General features: G+C 49.0%; 1 protein-coding gene across 7 annotated transcripts in view; it reads right to left on the bottom strand.

Moving 5' to 3' along the window:
• The window catches only part of PFKFB3 (6-phosphofructo-2-kinase/fructose-2,6-biphosphatase 3), an 88856-nt gene that overhangs the window by 13962 nt on the left and 51751 nt on the right, over positions 1-23143 (bottom strand). For 2 of the 7 annotated variants that reach the window (XM_036461202.2, XM_045588577.1), the window contains exons 1-8: positions 14967-15517; positions 6156-6281; positions 5077-5173; positions 4075-4141; positions 3402-3476; positions 2984-3040; positions 923-1047; positions 275-482 (exon numbers count right to left, since the gene is read on the bottom strand). In XM_036461202.2, the coding sequence (XP_036317095.1) occupies positions 275-482; positions 923-1047; positions 2984-3040; positions 3402-3476; positions 4075-4141; positions 5077-5173; positions 6156-6281; positions 14967-15042 (831 nt within the window). In that variant the 5' untranslated portion in view covers positions 15043-15517. Of the gene's footprint in view, positions 1-274; positions 483-922; positions 1048-2983; positions 3041-3401; positions 3477-4074; positions 4142-5076; positions 5174-6155; positions 6282-6396; positions 6556-14966; positions 15524-23143 lie in introns of those variants that run through there. The other 5 variants (XM_036461168.2, XM_036461186.2, XM_036461196.2 and 2 more) reach the window with 5 other exon arrangements.

Below are 23143 nucleotides of genomic sequence, written 5' to 3'. Positions count from 1 at the left end.
TCACTTGGCTGTCATGAGGATGGTGAGGAGACAGAGAGCAACTGAGGAGCCACCTTCCACACACCCTCCTTTCAGCCCTGGAGACACTCCCTTCCCTTACACACAAACACAAGCACACACACAGGAAGACACACATACATACAGAGATGCACACACACACACACACATACACACAAATGTAGACATATACATGCAGGGGCACACAGACACACACACACACACACTCACACCCCACTCTTCAGCTCCAGTACCTTTCCCCCTGTTCCCTTCCTACCTTCCTGCCCCTGATGGACAGGCCTGAGTCCCCTCCAATCTTCCCCTGGAGGTTATGCTCGCTCTCTCCATGCCGACACAGGTAGATGGTGCGGGGCTGCACGTGGATGTTCATCAGGTAGTACACAATTCGGCTCTGGATGTGGTCCTGAACTCTGTTCACCAGGAACCGCCGGCCCACGTCGATCACCTTGATCAGGGACAGGTCCCTGCGGAGGAAGGCAACCGGCAGGTCAGAACGCGCTGCCCCCATCAGTGCAGCACCCGGTTGGGGCCAAGGGCAGAGATTGGCCCCAAGAGAACCACACCATCCAGCTGTATGTTCTCAGAGGGCACAGTCTGCTTCTATGTGACCTAACAGTGAGTCTGTAACTCACACAGCAGAGTGTGTGGAAGAGGTGGGAGAAAAAAGCAAAAAAAAGGAAAAGAAAAATAGGCAATACCAAAGGGACCCAGCCACTGGCTGAATATTCCTTCCTGCACGGCTACATAGTTAAGTGTCTGAAATAGTTACACTGGACATGCAGTGAAGAATTTTGTTCAAAAGGTATTTTAGGAGAGTTCCTGAAAGTATCCAGGAGCAACTGCACTGTGGGAACTTAAAGCCCTAAAGTAGGTGATCCAGAGAGGATCCCCTCTGAAGAACTACCTGTCATATTTGTCAGGGTCGAGGGGCTGATAGCTGGCTTCATAGCAGTTAATTCTCTTCATGAAGTCCTCCATGGCCTCTGCTGAGTTGCAGTCTCTGTAATCCGGACTGGAGATTTTCACTTCCTGTAACACCACAAAGAGGCAGCTCGTGAATCACGCTGCAGACTTTCTGCTAAGCTGAAGCAGGATTTGGGGCAGGCAACTTGGGGAAAGCACAGACAGCCTTGGAACAATGGATGATCCGAACCAGTGTTTGAGGGAAAAAGGAAATACACTGGTGCTGAGTCATAACCCGACAAATACTCGGGGAGGGCACCCTGGCAGACAAAGGATCGCTGACTGGATGGACAGAGACGGGGGACCCACGAGGGGTCTAATGTACACCTCTGAATGGGCCACAATTTGGGATCAACCCAGTGGGCATGTCACCTGCAGCATCCCAGCCCTCGACAACTGAGCTCTGTGTAAGCACCTGAGACATTCTCCACACCAAGAACAGGCTTTCCGTTAGCAAAGCTGCCTCTGGCGCTGCTGCGCTGGCCCTGGCCCTGGGTGCCAGGCAGGGCGCTTCCTCCACCACCAGAGATAGGCAGCAACCAGCCTACGATTAGCACTTTTCTAACCCAGGCCCGGTTCCTTCCAAGGTTCACTCGTATGGGAAAGAGATGGAGGAGAACCAACTCTCAAGCCTGCCATCGCCTCCTCCACGTGAACACTAGGTCTGAGCAACCTGGCAGGTTGTAGGGAGAATCTCTCAATTTTTTAACGCATGAGTCCTTTTCCTCCACAACTACCACAGCCACAAGAAAGAGGCAGCTACTCTTTCAACACCAGAGTCCAGTGGGGAGTTGGTGTTTCATGGTGCAGAGCTTCAACCGGAGAAGACGAAACAGATCTAGGGCTCGATGGTGGTGGTTGCACAATCGTGTGACCATGCTGGAGGCCATGGAATGGATCCCTTAAAAAGAAATCTTTTCTCCCCGCATGGCCACCCACACAAAGAGGACAGTTAAGCTGCAAAGTCTCTTTGAGGCTTAATCAGAGAAAGAGGCTTCTGAGCACGGGAGGGGGGGAGCGAGTGAGTCCTGGCCGAACATGTGGTGACAGCTGCTCACCGGGGAAGCGAGACTTTGCAGAGACTCTGTCCTTCACTACCAAGTGGAGCTGGTAGGACCCAACCAAAGAAACACAGCGAAACCCTTTGTTTAGATTACAACAACTTCTGTTTCCTCGTCCTTTGAGCCTCTTCCGCTGGAACCACTCTGGGCTGATTTTCCACAATGTGAATAGCCCTTCCTGAACTATGAACTCACTTCTTAGAAATGCGTGTAAATATTCCCACTGCCTTGGAGAACAGGCCCAGTACCAGAAGCTCATGAGCATTCAGCAGCCCTTCAAAGATGCACACTTATATGTAGCAACAGACAGAAAGTTATCTAGAAGGTAACTTGTGGTAAAGTCTCCACAGTAACTGTTTGTATTTACCATATACTGTTATCAAGTGATACAATTCCAGAATGAATCAAATTAAGCTGCCCATTACCCTCAGTTATGTGGGCAACCTTCTCTTGGCACAGGGAGGAGGATATGTAGATTCACCAGAAGGAAGAGAATTTGTTACTTGCTTACCAAACTGGGAATTCTGCCTTTAGTCCACTGAGTCCTCCGGCCATTGTCAATCCACAACCAAGTACTTACCTGCCTGGAGGGCTGAGCTGCTTCTTGCCCCAAGCAACCCCATCACCACCCAGCCGCCGCGCTACTGCCTCCCCCAGAAACTGTTCCCAGACGCTGCCTTACCTCCCAAGTACAACAATGAATGCTTTTTGCAGACTTTCTGAAAGGGCCCTGGATAAAGCCAGGCCAGATTGCAGAACATGCTTCTAAATTAAATAACACTCCACATGTCTGACCTCCCTGGATCCCACCTCCCAGACAATATCAACAACAAGCTGAGAGAGGCAGCTTGTTCTCAGGGTCTAGATACTGCTCTGGGCCTGACCTGGTTCCCTGCTTTTCTCAGACTCCGCCACAGAGCGGGGGTCCTGCGTGGTCTTACCCTAATGTTGGAGGCCACAACTGTAGGGTCATCGCACACCGACTCGATGAAAAACACCTGGGAAGAAGAGAGGCAGAAACGCCAGGAAGCAATAAATATGGTAACGCAAAGGGCCCACTTTGATATCACTGTGATGCCATCACAATATGAGAGGAGGAATGACACCACTCAGAAATCTTCAAAACATAAAAAAAGGAACCACTTATTCAATCTCAAGTCCTTGCCCAATGGAGAGATGCCTCCCCACCCTCCACCTTTCATAGTAACCCTAGAAGCCAGCACCTGGTAGGCCCTATCTATCAATACATGTGGCAAAGCCAGGGCAGCAGGAGCTGAAGGACCAAGTATAAATCAGCTGACTCCTCTGGGTTCTCCTCTCTCCTGAGCACTCCAGGGCAAGACAAGACGTCTGACTCACCTTGAAATCATTCTCTTTGGCAAAATTAAGGATCATGTGTCTCCTCTCTCTAGTGGTGTTGGTGGCATCGAAAACCTGGTAGAGAATAAGGATAGTGAAGAGAACCCAAGTTTGAGTTTGAACAGCATTTACCAAGTCACCAAGGAGATCATCAGGCCTGTCACTTCTAGGTAGAAGCCAAAAAATGTGATTCCCAGAGAGACTGCCCCCTGCCCCACAGCCCTCCGCTCTCTGCCCTCTCCCACAAACTCCAGCTCGGGGGGGGGGGGGGGGGGGGGGTGTTGGATGGAAGAGGAGGGGAGGGCACAATCCTTAAAGCAAACGAGTAACAGTAACCTGCAGGGAAGGTGCATAAGGAAGAGACCCTGGCTCCGTGGCTGCAGCCACTCCAGGTCCAGCCTGCCTTGGAGGGTGGTGCCGAGTGCACACAGAGGAGAGGTGAGCAGAGCACACCAGCTGGCTGTGCCTGACTCTGCCCGCTACCCACCTTCCTGGGTCCCTGTGCTACTCTAGCCACCTGCTTCCCTCAGCTCTCAGGACAGAGGCAGTCGTCGCTACTGGAGGTGTCCCCACAATGGCTCTTGGCAATGGCTGGGCTGTGTCTACATTTCACCCTCTCCAGGGCACCATCCCATTCAGGACTGGAGATAGAGCCAGCACACTCCCGACTCACTGAAATTTGGCCCCCTTCCTTCGTCAGGTAACTTTTGACGTCTCTCAAGGCAGCGAGGGCACACTGCCTGCAACAAAAAGAGGAGAACATGCATCAGAGCCTGCCCATCTGAGCAGTGACTGGAGGTCCTACTGCTGAACTGGCCAGGCTGGCCAGGGCTGCCAGTTGCACACCCCGCAGGCCTAGAGGCTCCCCACCAGAGCTGCACAGAGGGCTGCAGTGACCGTCTGGAATGGCGCTCATGCTGGCTGCACAAATGAAACCCCCCGGGAGCTTTTAAGAAACCTATGCCCAGCCGACAACAGTTTGGCTCAGTGGATAGAGCGTCAGCCTGCGGACTGAAAGATCCCAGGTTCAATTCCAATCAAGGGCATGTACCTTGGTTGCGGGCACATCCCCAGTGGGGGATGTGTAGGAGGCAGCTGATCGATGTTTCTCTCTCATCGATGTTTCTAGCTCTCTATCCCTCTCCCTCCTTTCTGTAAAAAATCAACAAAATATATATTTTTTTAAAAAGAAAAGAAACCTATGCCCAAGTCTGGCCCATAGATCCTCACCAAACTGGTCTGGGGTAGGTAGGCCTGGCAATGGGATTGTTCCAAGCTCCCTGGTGATTCTAAAGTGTAGCCAGGGTGGAACACCATTGCACTTGGGTTTCATGAGCACCTTGGGCTTAAAAAACAAAACAAACAAAACACCACCACCCTTTTCAGTAAATGTAGACACAGCTGGTTTTCCATGAAAATGATTTTGTTCATTCTTCATAATGAAACATTGTTGTTGAGCTGGATTAGAGCATCCGGAGCAGATAAAAACAGCAAGCCTCAGAGCGGCCAGGAAATTTCTCTTAATACACATGGAGGTGGGGCCAGATCTGATGGTCACCTACAGAGAGCCACACTGCAGGCCAGCTTCCTCTTTCTCTTAACAAGCCTGGCTTTCAAAAGCAAAGCAAACCAAACCCCAAAACCTCCTGCGGCAGCTCAGCAGCTCGGGCCTTACTTCCGGACTCTCATGGCCTCCTCGTTGTCAGGGCGGAAGAAGTTATAGGAGCTATAATGCTTCACAGCCTCCCGGCGGTACTCTCCAACGTTGAACACTGCAGAGGGAACGGAGGAGTCACTCAGCTGGCCCCCAGGAAAAAGGGCCACTCACACAGCTAGGAACACTCTCCAAAAAGGGAAGCCAAGCGCGCGTGCGCACACACACACATACACACACACACACACACACACACACACGCCAACTTGAATAAGATCCCGGTAAGATGTGGAAACCAGGTGAACTGCCTTGTCCAGTGCAATCACTGACCTAGAATAGAAGGCAGCCCAGCTTCCCCCAGACCAAACACGGCTCAGAATCTCCTGCTTTTCCACAGGTTGTCACCTACAGCCCAGCCCCTTCCAGCCTCAAGAGGTCAGGGGCTGGAGGCTGAGACTGAGAATAGGTGGCAGCCATACATCTAACGAAAACAGACAATGCTTTCTGCCGATGGTGCCCAGGAGACAGCAGGCTTGCGCACCACAGCCAAGTCCAAATCAGCCACTCTTCTGCAAACGGGGCAGCCTGCACCCACAGGAAGCACTGAGTATTTACTGGGCACTTACTATCAGAGGCGCTGTGCTGGGCCCAGCGGGGAATAGCAACTGCAAAAGTTAGTCCCTGTTCTTAAGACATTTCCCATACAGATGAGAAACTAGGCAGAGATTCATCACAATATAGTGACCGTCAGTGATGAGCATCACAACTGAGTGCCATGGGAAGAATTTAAAGGAAAAAGCTCAGCACAGACTTCGGGGCTAGAGGAGGCTTCTTTCTTGGAGGCATGGGCTGAGCTGGGCAGGATTCAGGGCAGAGGGACTAACAGAGCGGCCAGTTAGAAAAGATCTCAACACAAGGTAAGGGAGTGTAAACAGCATGGTGGGACACAGCCACAAAAAGTCCCCAAAATATAGAGAGAGATCAAGACAAGATAGTCCCTATGTGGTGAGCCCCAACAGCTGGAGATGGGGCAGTGGGGGGCTTGGTGAGCAGGATTTACAACACGCAGTGTGGCTCTCAGCCTTGGGACATGGCCTCACCTTTCGTGGGGACACCAATCCAGTTGAGGTAGCGAGTCAGCTTCTTGGATATGTAGGTCTTACCCCGGGCTGGAAGGCCAACCATGACAATCACTGTTGGGGAGTTGGTCAGCTTTGGCCCACAGGCTGGAAAGAGAAATAAAGAAAAGTGCCATGGATGAAGCAGTGCTCAAGGATGGGCCAAGTCCTGTGCCCCACAGTAAACTTAAAAATTGCACAGAAATCCCTATTTCATTCCCACCTGAAAGCCCTGGGCATTATACAATCCAGTGGGGCTAGCGCTCCCTAGTGGCCAGAGCCCTTTAGTCACACCTTGTAGTCCATCTTGTTTTCAGGTGATGAATGACAGGAATCTCAATTCCCAGCCTGATACCAGAGCCCTAAAGCCAGCTGGGAAGCCGGTTACTAACCCCAGAGTAGAAGGCACTCCACACCCCCAACACCAATTAGCATGAGGTCAACAGGTTCCAAATGCAATATGTAAATTGAGGTGGCAGGTAGGAGTGGGGCTACTACAGTTGAAATACAGAGAGGCCAATCATCAGTTTCCCAACCTCCACACAGTAGGTCTGGATGACCTTCCTTAAAACTGTTTTTAAAGAAGACAAGTAAGAGTTTATCAACTGAAAGTATGTCAGGGACCCAGAATGCAGTCCCACCCCCATCAAGGGTGACAGATAAATTCCTCTGTCCTTGAGACTCTCCTGCCCTTTTCTGCCAAGTTCTGACTGAAGCCAGTGCTCTGCTTAAGAAATGGCAGGTCAAGCCCTGGCCGGGTAAGTCAGTTGGTTAGAGCATCATCCTCATATGCTAAGGTTTGGTGTTCGATCTCAGGTCAGGGCGCAAACTAGAATCAACAACCAATGAATGCATAAACAATGGAACAAGAAATTGATGTTTTTCTCTTTCTCTTTCTCTCTCCCCCTCTCTGAAATCAATAAATAAAAATAAAAAGGAAATGCAGGCAACAGAGTCCCAGATGCTCCAGGTCACAGAGCCTTGGCAGAGTCCCAGGTAACCCAGAAGGTCTTGCCTGTGAATCTCCTCTTGGCTTCGCTGCTTAACTACTGTCCCATGTTCCTCAGAATCTCAATAAGACAAAACACCAGGGAGAGAGGTTTTTCACTGTGTTTTAAGAAAGCAGCCAAAAAGAAAAGGGCAGCCCATAGAGCCCTAGTCTAAACATTTCACGCACAGTATTTCCTTGGCTGGCGTCTTGCCCCTGAGACTCTCAGGCAACTCCAGTATCCTGGTGACAAGTACACGTGAGCCAGGGGCTGCCCACTGGGAGCAAGACTGGCCATCTGCCCACTCCCAGCCCAGCAGCGCTGCCCGGAGCTCACTGGCTGCCACAGTCAGCCCAGCTCTCCTCAGCAGCCATGCAGCACTGCTTCCCAGGCACCAGCTACAAGGGTGCAGGCAAAGGTATTTAGGTTGCACCCCAAATCTAGGCCATGGTCAGATTTAGACAGGGGCTCTGCTTCTAATAGGCGAGTGCCAGATGGGGGAGAGGAGAGAAAGCTACCAGGCCACTGACAAGCACAGGCTTAAAGGAAGAACGCTTCCTCTTAAGCTGGATGTGCCCCCACACATGCCCACACTCAGCCTGGTGACCAAACTGAGGTCAGATGTCCAAATGCCCACTACAGGTCTAGGATCTATGCCCTGGACCTATAGGCTAGGGGCAAGGAGGAAGCAAGCACACTGCACAGGGGCTGTTTCTTTAATGGTTTTGACCATCAGTGACCTCCATGCAGAGTGAGGAGGAGGAGGAAGGCCATCAGGAGGCCAGAACACATTCAGGAGCCACAAAAGCTCAGGCCAAGATTCCTCAGATCCCAGTGGCCATGACCAAGCAAGTGCCTAGAAATTTCCCTGCCCAGCGTGAGCACATGAATAGAGGAAAGAAGCACCAAAGGGCTTTCTTGTATCCCGAGGGACAACAGAGAAAGATGACAGGCTCCCCAAAACCAACGGGACCATAAGACACACCCTACCATGTGCATTGTGGCAGCTGTAGGTGATACATGAGGAAAGCGTTCTCACTTGGGCCCCAAAACAATACTTATTGTACTAATCATCCCCCCCAAGCCATTGGTTTTTCCCTGATCTTATCTGATGCCCTCACAAAGCTTCTGCTCCCAATAGCATCCAAACATGAGATAGATGGACACACACACACACACACACACACACACACACACACACACAATCTCTATGCACATTTATGAAATACTTTTGTTGGACTCATGCCAAGGAAGTGGAGACATATTGACTGATTTATCAAATTGGGGATTAGTTCTACTACCCACTAATCATATGAATGAACTCCAAATCCCCTCTGGCAGTAGATGCTTTGGCAAGAAAAAGCAAAAAGACACGGCAGAGTAAATATCCTAAGGTAAAAAATCAGGTTAAATCTCAAGTCTAAATAAACCATCAGTCCTTTGTTTGGCAAAGCGGCAAGTGTTCTTCCTATTCCTTTGGCTTGTTGTGTAAGGCTCAAGGAGCTGGAAGGGGGACGCCAAAGGTGGTCACAGCTGTCCCTGGGCCCAAGTGCTCCAGGGTCTCCAATAGAACAGGAAAACCACAAAAGCTTTTGACTAACCCTTGGGGTCTTAATTTCCATAATCCATCCCTACTTCTTACTTTGTAATATTTTATTTAATGCTCACCAGAGAATATGTTTTTACTGATTTTTTTTTGAGAGAGGGAGAAAGAGAGAGAAACATCAATGTGTTGCTCCATACATGCCCCAACTGGGGAACAAACCCACAACTGGGACATATGCCCTGCTCAGGTCCATATACCACAACCCTCTCATGTACAGACCCGAATAGCCAATCCTGAAAATGGTCAGCCAGAAGGACAGAGGCTGCAATTCCAATACCAGCCCTACAACCCAGGTTAATCTGATTATATGCTAACATACTCTCTATTAACTTCTCTGATAATATATAACCCGCTGACATAAGCAGATACTTGACAGCTGTCCTCACTCACTATACTTATAACTACAACTCATGCTCAGAATATAAAATCAACCACTGGAAGACATTTTGCTATCGCTCCCATCCCTCCTACGAGTCTTCTACCCAGAAACCCTCCAAAATGCTAACCTCAAAAATACCCAAGTCATTTGTGTTCACTTCTACAAATGGGTAAGTTATTGCTTCAATGACAAGCCCAAGGAGAACCATTAGAAGGGACTGTTTGCGTGTAGCTCTGACAAGCATTGCTCAGTGGTTAGAGAAGTGGTCGGCAAATTCATTAGTCGACAGAGCCAAATATCAACAGTAGAACGATTGAAATTCCTTTTGAGAGCCAAAATTTTTATATTTTATTGATTTTTTACAGAGAGGAAGGGAGAAAGATAGAGAGCTAGAAACATTGATGAGAGAGAAACATCGACCAGCTGTCTCTTGCATACCTCCTACCGGGGATGTGCCCACAACCAACGTACATGCTCCTGACCGGAATCGAACCTGGGACCTTTCAGTCCGCAGACCGATGCTCTACCACTGAGCCAAACCAGCTTCGGCGAGAGCCAAAATTTTTAAACTTAAACTTCTTCTAACACCAATTCTTTAAAATAGTCTCACCTAGGCCGTGGTATTTTGTGGAAGAGCCACACGCAAGGAGCCAAAGAGCGCATATGGCCCTCAAGCCGCAGTTTGCCCACCATGGAGTTAGAGCATCGGCGTGCGCCACGCCAAAACCTCTGCACCAAAGGGTTGTGGGTTGGATCCCAAGCACAGGTTGGGACGCGTGCAGAAGGCAACCAATTGATGTGTCTGTCTCACCTCTCTCTCCCCCTCCCCCTTTCCTCCTTTCCACTTTCTCTAAAAATCAGTGGAAAGAATATCCTTGGGTGAGGATGAACAAAAGAAAAGATAGACACATGCAGATGGGGTCAGTCCCCAGCACTGCCTGATGGAATTTTGATCATTGTGGGTTCACAGTAACCACTGAAACCTACTCCCACCAGGCAAGGGCACACCAAACTCTGTAAGAAAGACCTGCTGTGACCCTGCAGTTACACCATCACCAAGGAAGGGCTCTCTGGCGAAACAGCTGCATGCACTTGGCCCTTGGAGAATGAAATGCAGGCTCAGAAAATAATAGCAAACACGTAACTATTGTCAACTAGACATAATCGCTCTCAGGCATCACATTAGCTCAAAGAGTCTGCTTTAGTTGATGTTTAAAACCAACATCTAGCTCTAACAGGTTTGGCTCAGTGGATAGAGTGTCAGCCTGTGGACTAAAAGGTCCCAGGTTTGATTCCGGTCAAGGGCATGTACCCTAGTTACAGGCACATCCCCAGTAGGGGGTGTGCAGGAGGCAGCTGATTGATGTTTTTCATCCATGTTTCTAACTCTCTATTCCTCTCCCTTCCTCTCTGTAAAAAAGTCAATAAAATATATTTTAAATAAATAACACTAAGTGAGTTGCCCCAGGAGCGTGTGCCTGAGGCTTTTGGAGGGGTGGGTGTGGGGTAGGGGGAGAATCCAGCTGAACCAACCCTTTTCCAAAAGCTATTCTGTACTATTTGATGAATACCATACTCACTATTTTGCATGCACATTTCAACACATGCCTAACTAATCTTTGTCCAATGAATGGCCCTCCCAGCCCTTCATGATCTCTGCCAAGGACACTGAGGGACAGGGCAGTTTTAGTGAATCATTTGACAACCTTGGGAGGCAATACAATAGCATAGTGGCTCAGAGGGCAGGGCCTGGAGTCAAATAGAGTTCAGAGCCAGTTCCCACAGCTTCTTTGAACTTTGAACAAGTTCCTTGATCTCTCACAGTCTTAGTTTCATTTTCTAAGTGAAATGGAGGGATGCTTCATAAAGTTTCTTGGGAGGATTCACTACAATGTCATGCATGGGAAATGCTTTCTTCAGCTGCCTATGTCAGCATCAGCCTTTATAGCTTTCCTCACCCCAGAGGGGTAAACAAAGACCCACAAGTGAGGCGAGGGCCCACCAAACAAGTACTGAGAGACATGATTGGGGCTCACTGGAGTCTCTCTCACCTGAAATTCTTTAAGTGCTCTTTCCTAAACTAGTGGTTCTCCACCAGTGGCTGAACCTACAGCACTCTTAAAAAAAACAGGATGCAGCCCAGCCTGCGTGGCTCAGTGGTTGAGCGCTGACCTATGAACCAGAAGATCACAGTCCAATTCCCTGTCAGGGCACATGCCCAGGTTGCAGGCTCCATCCTCAGTGGGGGTGTGCAGGAGGCAGCCAATCAATGATTCTTTCTCATCATTGATGTTTCTATCTCTTCTCCCTTCCTCTCTGAAATCAATAAAAATACATTTATTGCCTGTGGCAATTCTGGCTTGATTTAAAGTATCCTATGGATTCTGCTACAAATGACTCTAATGTGTAGCCAGAGCCAAGCATCAACAGTATAGGTAGGAATTCCTCTGAAATACGCCCCACCTTCCTTCTTTAAATTTGAATGCCATCAGTGGCTTTTAGGCCCTGCTGAGATGAAAACTCTTCTATCAGTACACAGTATGCAACCTACTTTACAGATGGGAAAGCTGAGGCTTTTTTTTAAAAATTGATTTGAGAGAAGTGTTGATTGGTTGTTCCACTTGCTTATGCATTCATTGGTTGCTTCTTGGATGTGCCCTGACCAGAGCTCAAACCCAAACCCTTGGCATATGGGGAGGATGCTCTAACCAACTGAGCTATATAGCCAGGGCCGAGAAGACTAAGATTCTGAGTGGGTAAATAAGCAGGGACTCCCATGCAGAGGCTCTCCACTTTTGCTGATAATAAACAAAGGATATGCAGCCCTTGCCAGTCCTTGTCAACGAAGCTGATTTACCAAGTCAGTTAAGTCTCCCCAAGCTATGGTTTGCATGTGAAGGAAGCTGCAGGCTTTGTAAGAAGCAATCACCACCATGTGGGTATTCTAACAAGGCATCCAATGGATGTGCTTCAGAGGAAGAAATACCAAAATAATCACTCTGGGGTTTCCTGATGTTTCATTGCTCTTTGCACATGACTAGAAATGTTCCCCATGCCCTCAGAGGAACCTGCTGCAGACCCCCAATTACGACACCACATAGAAAGATGCCAAGAAAAACAAACCCTGTTTTCTCTATTCTGATGAAAGACAAATGTGGCTATAGGAACCAAGAAAGACACCGCTTATTGAAATAAGGGCATGTAATAACTATTTAGGCTGCAGTTATTTTTATAAGAACACATCTAAGACTACACTGCGTGTGAGAACCACATGCAGAATTCCAGACGTAGGCGGGGAAAGGGAATTAATCCATCCGCTTTAGCATCCCCCGCCCCACCCCCAAGCTCTGAAAGGTTCTGACAGGGATTTTTAGGCAAGCCTCTCATCGGCGTGTGAGACGTGCAGACTGACAGAGTCTAATGGATGGGTCTCTGATGCCGCGAGGAAGGAAGCATCACTGCACGTTAGTGTCTCTCATAATCACAGGACTGGGCAAACGCAGTCAATCTGTGCCCTCTACATGCAGACTCAGGGTCATTCCTCCCAGACCTCAGCCCACCACCATGAACCTCAAGGAACTACTAAAGGTGCATGTGTGTACGTACACACACACACAAATGCATGCATTTACATAGAGAGAGAGAACATTTATTCATATGACCAACTACAGTTTACAAAGTGCTCCACAAATACACTTTATTCCAAGTCACAAAGGGTTGAATTGTTTCTGCGTCTTGCTGTAGCCGAATCTCCCTCACCATTTGAGGTACTCATTCCTCACCACCAATAGGTTTTATAGAAATACAAGCAGACTGTGGTCAGTAGTTTATAAACTATTAAGAGAATATCTAGCCCTAGCTGGTTTGCCTCAGTGGATAAAGCATCGGCCTAAGGACTGAGGGGTCCCAGGTTTGATTCTGGTTAAGGGCACATGCCTGGGTTATGGGCTCAACTCCCAATAGTGCAGGAGACAGCCAACCAATGATTCTCTCTCATCATTGAATTCAACTTAAAAAATAAAAATAAAAAAGAGCATATCTAATCCTGGCCATTGGGGCTCAGATGGTTGGGTGTCACCCCATGCACTGAAGGGATGCCAGTTCAACTCCCCGTCAGGGCACTTGCCCCGGTGTCAGGCTCAATTCCCTGGGGGATGTACAGGAGGCTCCCACATCAATATTTCTCTCCCCCCCTTGTTCTCCTTCTAAAAGTCAATAAAGCATTCTTTAAAAAAAAAAAAAAAAAAAAAAAAAAAGAGTGTATCTAAAAGATGCAGAACTGCCAAACTCCCAGCTACCTTGCAAATAAACCCAGTCCTCCATAAGGCTTCCGTGGCCCCAAGAACCTGCAGGTCCAGCAAAGGCGACAAGCTGATGGAGGAGGGGCCCCAAGTGTCTGGAATGCCTAACCAGGTCCCCATCTCCTATATGACCAAGGAGCACCACAGGGCCAGTTCTCCCCACCTCCTGGGGCAGGGAGCAGTGATTCACACCAGACCTGTCACCACAGCTGTGTGAGCTGTCATGACAGCAGAGGTCAGCAGGCCACCTCCCCTAAACAACCACTGATGCCTAGAAGAAGCCATCCCTAGGGTTTGCACCTGGGATCCCATGTTTCCTCAGGCAATCCAACCTAGGGGCAGAACACCACCATTGGGTTCTACCCAATCCACCTGATGGGCTCCTGGGCAAGGTTACCTGGAGGAGCGGTGTTACCTTCAAACCACTGACTACCCTCCCTTTTAAGAGATGACTCCCCGTAGCTAGGGATAGAACCTAAGGTAAACCTTTCCAAAGCATTTCTGGCCAACGACAGACGGGGTAGGTTGGTGAACTGCCAGCAAATTCCGAGCACGGTCCAGCGCGTTCAATTCGCGCGCCCCCGCGAAACGCTGCCAACTGTACAGTCCGGGATGCACAGAGCCTCCCCCAAACAGGAGTCAATGGCTTGATTCCAGGGCAAGCTCTCTTGTGGGCCCAGCACAGGAGCTAGAGGTGGGAGCAGAGACAAGAGACGGATATATGTACAGAGGGAAAGAGAGAGAGGTGAAAACAGAGGACAAATATAAAGATGATAAATATACAGAAAAAAGAAGAGTTATGGGGAGGGGATATAAAGATGAGACAGGAATGTATGGAAAAGGGGACTGAGAGAAAGTAGAAACAGATGCAGGAAGGAGACAGAATATAGAGGGGCTAAGCGATGCGACCTAAATAGAGGTAAAGAACAACAAAAAGCAAACAAACAAAAGCAAAACAAAAAGAAATAGATGTGAAGAGAGAGGGTTAGAGAGAGGTGAGGTAGAGACGGAGACCCGAGGTGACCCTTCGCGTACGAGCGGCCTCATCCCTAGGCCGGACTCAGCCCAGCGGGCACAGGGAAGCGTGGCCAAGACTGGGGAGCAGCGGGCGCACCTTCTCAGAGGTCCCAAAGCAAAGGCTCACTATGTGCCCTGCACTTCCCGCCCCCCCCCGCGCTCTCCGGAGCCAGGACCCCGGCGCGATCGCGGTTCCCGGCTCCCTCTGCGCTCGGGGGAACCGCCCGGTGATGCACACACCGGGCCGGGGAGGCGCTCGCCGGGCTGGGGAGGTGCAGCGCGGGCGCCAGAGCCACGCTGTCCCCGCCCCGGGGAGGAGCGGCCGGCGCCCCGCCTGCAGACACTGCGGTGGAGGGAGGCACCGGCCCCGGAGGAACGCGCTGGTGGGTGGCGAGGAGTCGGTACAAAAGCTCCGCGCCGGCGCCCGCCGCACAATGGCTGTGCCCTCCGCGCGGCGCGCCGCTCCCCAGCCGCCGGGCCCCTGCACGTGTCTGTACTCACTTCTGGGCAGCGAGGGGCGGTGGTCGATCGGGATCCAGATCTTCTGCACCCGGCTCTGAGTCAGCTCCAGGGGCATCTTCACAGCCTAACCTCGGCGGCCCTCCTCTTGCGAATAACTTAAGACTGGGGAAGAGATCGGCTGGTCGACTCCCAGAAACAAAGGGAAAGAGGGAGTTTGTGCTCAGGGGCGCGGCTCGGGCGCTCTCCTTTGCGCTGTTTTTTGGAAACGTGCTTTGTGCTTAGTGATGGGCGCCTGCACCGGGCGAGAGGCTCCTCGAGCGGTCCGAAAGGGGTGCGGGCCTGGGGATACACCCGCAACTTCCGCGGGGCCTGGCTCGCCCCCCAGTGAGTCCCTCACTCAGGGATGCTGTGACAGCCGCAGTCCCAGGGAGCCAGCTCCAGTCCTCCGCGGCCTCCTCCCGCTCGCCTCCGGTCCAGCTCTGCTAGGATGCCCCGCGCTCCGCTGGGGCTTTTAAGAGCCCGGCCGGCATCGGTGCACACGTCAGCTTTGGGGCGGGAACGCATTCTTCTGGTTCCAGCCCCTCCTTCACGTGGGGAGCGGGTGGGGAAGGGCGGGGAAGGGCCGCGAGCGAGCCAAAGGCAGCCTGCTGGTGCCCCCTGCAGGCTGGCATCAGTAGTGCGACGACAACCAGCTGCAAGATAATGCCCTACACTCAGCCTTGGCTGAAGGTCCTAGACTCCCTAAGCCTCCTCCTACCATCCCCTAAAAACAACGGGCACGGCTTCCCAGAATAATCACCTCAACTGTGCTGGGAGGAAAGGAGCGCTACTGTCCGCTGGTCTGTAGACCCGCGCAGCCGAATCTCCCAAGAACGCTGGTTAAAATGCCTCTGGGAGTGAGACTCTAATACTCCGCATTCTTAAAAAAAAAAAATTTTTTTTTTAGTTAATTCTCACCCGAGGATACTATTTCCATTGAGTTTTAGAGAAAGTGGGAGGGAGACAGAGAAAAATATTAATGTAAGACACACCACATCGATTGGTTGTCTTCCTCCCCCCTCCCCCAACCAGGGCGGGGGATGGAACTGCAGCTGGGGTTCCTGCTCTTGGCCAGGAATCGAACCCGCGACCTTTGGTGTGCTGGCCCACGCTCTAATCACTGAGCCAGGCAGTAAGTACTCTGCATTCTTAACATGCAATCCGAGTCAGGCACAATCAAGTTGAAGAATCCGCTTAATGTTAAAGGTTGGAGAGAGGAAAGCCTGAGGGGAAGATGCTGAGTGCGCCTGTGGGACACAGCTCTCGGGTCACTCCTCGCCAGAGATGCTCCCTGATAATGAGTCTCACCAGGATCCCCGCCACCCCGGTGCTTCGTCCTCACCCTACTTTCCTAAATCTTTTAGAAACCTTGGCTTGGCCTGAACATTGCTCTCGCAACAATCATTCCCAAGATCTGGAACCCGGGCAGCGCATGAGGGGGGTGGGGGGTGGGAGGAGAGGGGGTAAAGCCCCCGAGACAGGACCCAAATATCTTGGTTCTCTCAGTCACCATTTACAATATTTTCAACATGCCTTTATCTCTCCTAGTGGAAGAGCAAATTAAACTGGATCCTTCTGCAACCGACAGCTGACCATCTGACTTTAAGCCCCATACGTATTCCGGGGGTTGCCACCGGAGAGATGGCGATGGCGAAGGCGATGGGGGGGCGGGGGGGGGGGGGGGTGCGCGGTGCATCAACCCAGAAGCGCCGCCCGCCTCGCCTGGGTGCGCACCTCCTGCCGGGGCTGGGCTGGGCTGGACGCGATCGGGAGGAAGGAGGCGGCGCTCCCAGAAACCCTCACTGCGGCCCGGCAGCCTGAGCAGAAGCCGCCGCCACACGTCGCTCACGTCCCACATGGCTCCGCTGGGTCTGAGCCCGCTCTCCTGCCGCGGCCGGCACAGCTGTTCCTGCCCCGCCCCGCCCAGGCCTCCCTCCCAACTCCCCTGCACCCCAGCCTGCTCACAGGCCCGGGCGCTGAGCGAGGGCCCTCCATCACCCTCCTCCATCCCCGCTCGAGCCCCGCCCTCCTCGGAATCCCTGCTCTCCCTTCAACGACTTTGCTGATGGTCGGTTTCGGTTCTGGGCAACTGTTCAGAAACCCGGTGCATTCATTGCATTGGGCCTGTTTTTCTGCAATAGGAGCAAAAGCCATATTTGACACCCTATAACGCCCTAGGGAGAGTCCCACTCCATTCTTGAAATAAAAGTGCGCCGATCAAAGAGAAAAGCATTCACAAGCAAAGCACCCGATCCTGGAAGGGGGGGGGGGGGGGAGGGGGGATGCGGAGGGGAGGATTGCTGCCCGGGGTTTCACAGAATCAAGAAGGGGGGCCGCTGCGCCCCTGGATGCCTGCACACTTGCTTCCCCGGGAAGAACCAGTGTACCTGCATGCCTGCTACATTCCCACTGGATTTTGTACACACACACTTACAAACAGGGCCAGGAGACGAGGCGGCATTCTTCCACCCTCTAAATTTGCAAATAACTGCGGTGGGTTTCAGCTTTGGCAGTGAGGGGTCCAAAACTTGGAGGTACCTCTTTAATCTCCTGATCCAATAACGTGTTTGTCCAGGGTCCGGCTCTGAGGGTACAAGGCAGTATATGAACTCCCACCATAAGCTTTAGCACTCGCCGCCGTGCGGCCCCGCACGCACTTTCCCTGCCCGTGTATCAGTAAGGCATTGGGTGGCCATTGCTGCCCCAGCAAAGACTTCCGGCACCTGATGGAGAGCGGGCAAATGGAAGTTCATGGAACCCCCCTCCCACTTCTGACATCTAAGTGCAAACTGGGAATGAGTGGGAGGCAAGGCTGAATTAATGCTTTAAGAAGGACAGCTTGAATTGGTGCCACCCTTGCAAATCTCAAGTAAATTAGTGTTACACCCTATGGGAGATAAAATTACTTCACTGCCAAACTGTTATCAACAACCCAGGCCTGGTAGGTAGGAGCTTAGTCCTGTGCACGGAAAGGTTGATGGTTCCATTCCCAGCTCAGGGTACATACATAGGTAGTTCCATTCCACTCTCAGGGCACTTACCTAGGTGATGGGCAGATACCCGGTAGGGGCAGGGTACAACCAATGGTTGCCTCTCTCATACATCAGTGGTTCTCTCTCCCCCCCCCCCCCCCCCCCCGCACCCCGACCCCTCTCGCTCCCTTACCCACTCTCTAAAATCAGTAAGACATCCTCAGGTGATGATTTAAATAAATAAATAAAAATAAACAACCCAACTGCAACTGAATGTACTGGTTCAGAGTTTATGGTTTATACATTCCTGTAACTCTTCCCCTAGTTCTGTTGATGGTCCCATCGTCACCATCTTCTAGGGCTTTTTATTAAGTTTCTGGTCCCTAAGCTGGTGGGCAGCAACTCACTCCACTCACTCCTTCAAAAGACTGCACACAGTGTAAACATATCCTTAATATGAAAAATACTTTTTTAAAGACAGGACAATTCCAAGTACTAGGAAAGATTCTATAATCCACAGCATTATTAAGGCTAGATAATATTAAAGAGAGTAGAGGGAAGTTTAGAGATTAGAGTGGTTAAGAAACTAGATCTAAGGTCAAGAAACACAGCCAGTTTGACACGGACAAGTTTCCTGGGGACTCGGGTTGCACTCCGCCTAACTCCAGGGTGCTGAGTGGAGTCCTGAAGGGGAAGACCACAGTGACCCAGCCCATCTCACTTAGAACAGTTGAGCTATTTGGCAGAAAAGGAACTCCTTGTGCAGGAAGCAATGCCTGGTGGAGGCACGTAGCTAGGTCTAGAGGCAGAGAATGGATGGTGGCAGTGGTTTTTCTCCATGACCCATCTCTGCCCAGTTCACGCTACTAACCAATTCATAACCCGCATTCCTGCTCCCTGTTGCTGCCATAACAACAGCAAAAAGCAACCCCATATCCATGATTCAGTGCCAGCAGGAAACAGTTAAACCATGCTAGTACCCACCTCCTCTCCGGTGAGAGAATCAGAGAAAGAACAAGCTGTGGCAGGCTCTGAGCAATCAGAGTTGCTAATTAGACAAAAAGGGTCATCATTTGCTCCCATGAACCATCCTATGTCTAAGAGAATGCAGTGAGACACCAAATAAAAGACCAAAAAAACAAACAAAAAACCCCTCACTTCACCACCCATCCAAAGACAAGGGAGAGGGGCAACTTTTAAAAAATGTTTGTTATATAAGCATAACCAGTGCTCATGGACAACAGGGGGGGGGGGGGGCATACGTGGGGAGGGGTTTGGGATGGGAATAGGGGGATGAGGACAAATATGTGATACTTTAATCAATAAAGAATTTTTTTTTAAAGTTTGTTCCTCATACATGAATTTGAACCTATATAGGCATCCATGTAGTGCCACATGAAAATCGGCAGATTGAAAACCCAATTCAAAACCTGGTCCATGAGGCCAGCTAGTGGCTCAGTTGGGTGAGTGTCCTCCTGTGAACCAAAAGGCTGCCATTTTGATTCTTGGTCAGAGCACATACTGGAGTTTCAGGTTCCTCCCTAGAAGACAACAGATCAACCAATCTCTTTCTCTCTCTCAGCATGTCCTCGAGTGAGGATTTTAAAAATTGGAAATAAAAAACGTGCACAGTGAGGTTTATAACAGCTTTATTCATAATCGCCAAAACATGAAAGCAGCTAAGATGCCCTTCAGTAGGTCAATAAATGAACTGTGGTCCATCCAGACAATGAATTATTATTCAGCACTTAAAAAAAAAAAAAAAAGAAAAGAAAACAGCCATCAAGCAATGCAAAGACATGGAGGAACCTTAAGTGCATGTTTAGTAAGTGACAGAAGTCAATTTTAAAAGGTTCCAGCCCTGGCCCGTATGTTTAGAGTGTTGGCCTCTCACACTCAAGCATCTGGGGTCCCAGAAGCAGTCAAGGGCATGCACTTAGGTTGCAGGTTGGATCCCCTGGCCCTGGTCAGGGCACATTCAGGAGGCAACCAATACAGTGTATGTCATATCTAGGTTTTTCTCTTTCTCTCTCTCTCTCTCTCTCTCTCTCTCTCTCTCTCTCTCTCTCTCTCTCCTCTCTCTCTTCTCACACTCTCTCTCTCCTCTCACACTCTTTCTCTCCTCTCTCTCTCTCTCTCTCTCTCTCTCTCTCTCTCTCTCTCTCTCTCTCCTCCCTCCCTCCCTCCCTCCCTCTGGATTAACAAAATAAACAAACGAAGTTCCATACTCTATATGATTTCCACTAAAATACATTCTACAACAGGTGAAAAACAGGGAGATAGTAAAAAGATTAGTGGATACCAGCGATTAGGGAGGAGAGAGGGATGAATAAGTGGAGCGCACACACAGAGGAGTTTAGAGCAGTGAAACTATCCTGTATGATACTGTAATGGTGGATACATGCAATTCTACATTTGTTCAAACCCACAGAATGTACAATGACAAGAGTAACATAAATGAAAACGATGGACTTTGGGTGATGATCATGTGTCAGTATAGGTTCATCCTTTAAAAAAATGCATCCTTAAAAAAATGATGTTAAGCCGAAACCGGTTTGGCTCAATGGATAGAGCGTCGGCCTGGGGACTGAAAGGTCCAAGGTTCAATTCCGGTCAAGGGCATGTGGCTGCGGGCACAACCCCAGTAGCGGGTGTGCAAGAGGCAGCTGATCAATGATTCTCTCTCATCGATGTTTGTAACTCTATCCGTCTCTCTTCCTCTTGTAAAAAATCAATAAAATATATATATATATTTTTTTTTAAATGGTGTTAATAGTAAGGAGGCTATGCATGTGTGTGAGCAGGTGGTATATGAGAACACTATAATTTCAATTTTTCTGTGAACCTAAAACTGCTCTAAAAATATAGAATCTATTTCTTGAAAATTGTTATTTTTCTCTAAGTGTCATATATACTTTTCTCTAGTCAAGTAGACTTACATGTTATAGGGAGTGTGAGGACAGCTTCTTTATGGCCACAGCCTGACTCTGGATGAAGAGACTCAAACAGTGCAACTAAAGTCCCACTGAACCTCCAGCAAGTTTCCACTTCCCCCTGCCCAGTCCATGCTGCTCCATTTCCTGCGGCTTTCCTTTCCTTACGGCACACCCTGAGCTTGGGCGCATGCTCTTAAAACTGCCTGTTGGTGTTTCATATCCAGCATCACAACACACATGACTACTGCTTACAGAGTTTTTACACTCCTTGTCAACTTCCTCACCCAATATCAAGACATAATATTTGTGTTTAAAAGTATTGCTTTATGACTTCAAAATATTTGCACTTTTAAAACCACAGATCTCCTGTAATCTAGTTGACAGTACTGTACCAATGTCAATTTCCTGTTTTGATATTTTACTCCAATCATTTAAGACACCAACCTTCAGAGAAAGCTAGGTTATGGGTTTGTGGGACTCTATGTTCTATTTTGTAACTTCTTGTATTTCAAAATAAAAAGTTGAAAAAAATTAAAATCAGTGACAGCTCAGTTTGCTCAAAACCTGAAGAGAAAAAAGAAAAGAAAAAAAAAGCATAGATTGTATAAATTCAGACACTGAGGGAGAAGAGAACTGGCAGGAAGGTAGTCAAGCTTTGCATGTGTTTCTAACACCTTTGCTTCTTGCAAATGACAGACATACATGTACAAACAGAATTTGCATGAATCCTGCACCTGGAATCACACTCAAGGTATATTTTAACTTGGGGGGTGGGGGAAGTTTCTATTTTGGGGCTTTCCATAGATCTTTGGGAGAATATCAGTAAGTTTGCAATCTTTGTCACCAATTTTCATGCTTAAAACAAGATGAGGAAGAGAAATTCATACAAAGTTCAACTAGAGACGCCAAGAGGTCAAGGCTAAGCCTTTTTCTTTGATTGGGAAAGGAGGCTCAAAGATGAATAACTACTTGAAAAGCTCTCTGTCCATCTTCCTCTGGTACCTAGCATTCATTAGATGCTCTCAAGCAGCAGCTGTGTGTCAGACACGCTACAATGGACATTCCAAGCTGTACTGGAATCTCAATTATCTTGGGTCCAGCCAGAGAGAAGTAGGTGATCAAATGGTTGTTATCACGGTGTTCTGTGCTCAGCCTCATGCTGGATATTACAAAGAAATAGCTTCCAAGCCCTAGAGCTTATAATTTAAGGCCAGATGGATAAATGTAAATATGTATACTTAAAATAAAATAAAAATATTAGGATAAAAGTAAGGAACTAAGAGAGAAGTGTTAGGTAAGTCAAGAATATGCCAAATGCAGGCTAAGGATAAATCCATATTGAGATAGTAAGAAAAGTCTGCCTGTAAGTGGGGGCAGATCAAATGGGAATTTCATATCCATTGCATTGTTATTTGATCTTCATTTGATTTCTGCTGAATCCAAGAGAACACATGGAACTAAAAAGGTAAAGGTCTCTCACTTTTTTCTACATCAATAGGTATTTACTGAGAGCTGGCTGTACAAGGGGCCATTATACTCAAGTAAGATGTGGCCCTGTCAGAATTATGAATTAACTCACTTTTGAACTTCAGAGTGTCCCTTGATATCTATCTCTCTCTCTCTCTCTCTCTCTCTCTCTCTCTCTCTCTCTCTCTCTCTCTCTTTTAAAAAATATATATATATATTTTTGAAAAAAGAAAAGAAAGTGTGCAGGAGGTCTTGGGCTTTTTATGTGCTTCTGAACAGTTTTAAGATGACCTAATGTATTAGTAAAGGGAAAGAAGTATCCCTATATCCCCACATCATTCAAATTATTAGATCGATCTCAAATTAATAATGTTCTCATACATTTTTACAGAGTGGTGGTGTGGCCTCCCCAGGTTTTCAATAACATGCCATCTCCATGAGCTCTGGGGAGGTGCAGCCCATAGATTTTCTAGCAGTAAGAGACACAGGTGAAATGAATATCAATGACAAGTAGAATGGATGACCGCCAGGGCAGGGAGGGACCTTCTTTGTATTCACTGATGTATCCATCCTGAGTGCGGGTTTGACCAGCTATGCTGGAGTGGGTTTGCCCAACTATAAAACGGGGACATACCTACCTATAAAATAGGGTTTTCTTGTAAGAAGCACATAGCAGAGTACCTGGCATGTAGTATGCTCAAAATTTGGTAGCCAGGAGTTCTGTGCAAACCAAGACTTCAGATTTCTATAAAACTCATGTCTCTCCTTGAACCCTAAACCAGGTGGTGGCATGTAAGCTAGA

This window comes from Pipistrellus kuhlii, unplaced genomic scaffold (genome assembly GCF_014108245.1).
Source record: "Pipistrellus kuhlii isolate mPipKuh1 unplaced genomic scaffold, mPipKuh1.p scaffold_m20_p_1, whole genome shotgun sequence".
NCBI lineage: Eukaryota > Metazoa > Chordata > Mammalia > Chiroptera > Vespertilionidae > Pipistrellus > Pipistrellus kuhlii.
Note: the sequence above shows the minus strand (reverse complement) of the source record. Positions and strands in the feature narration are given on the sequence as shown.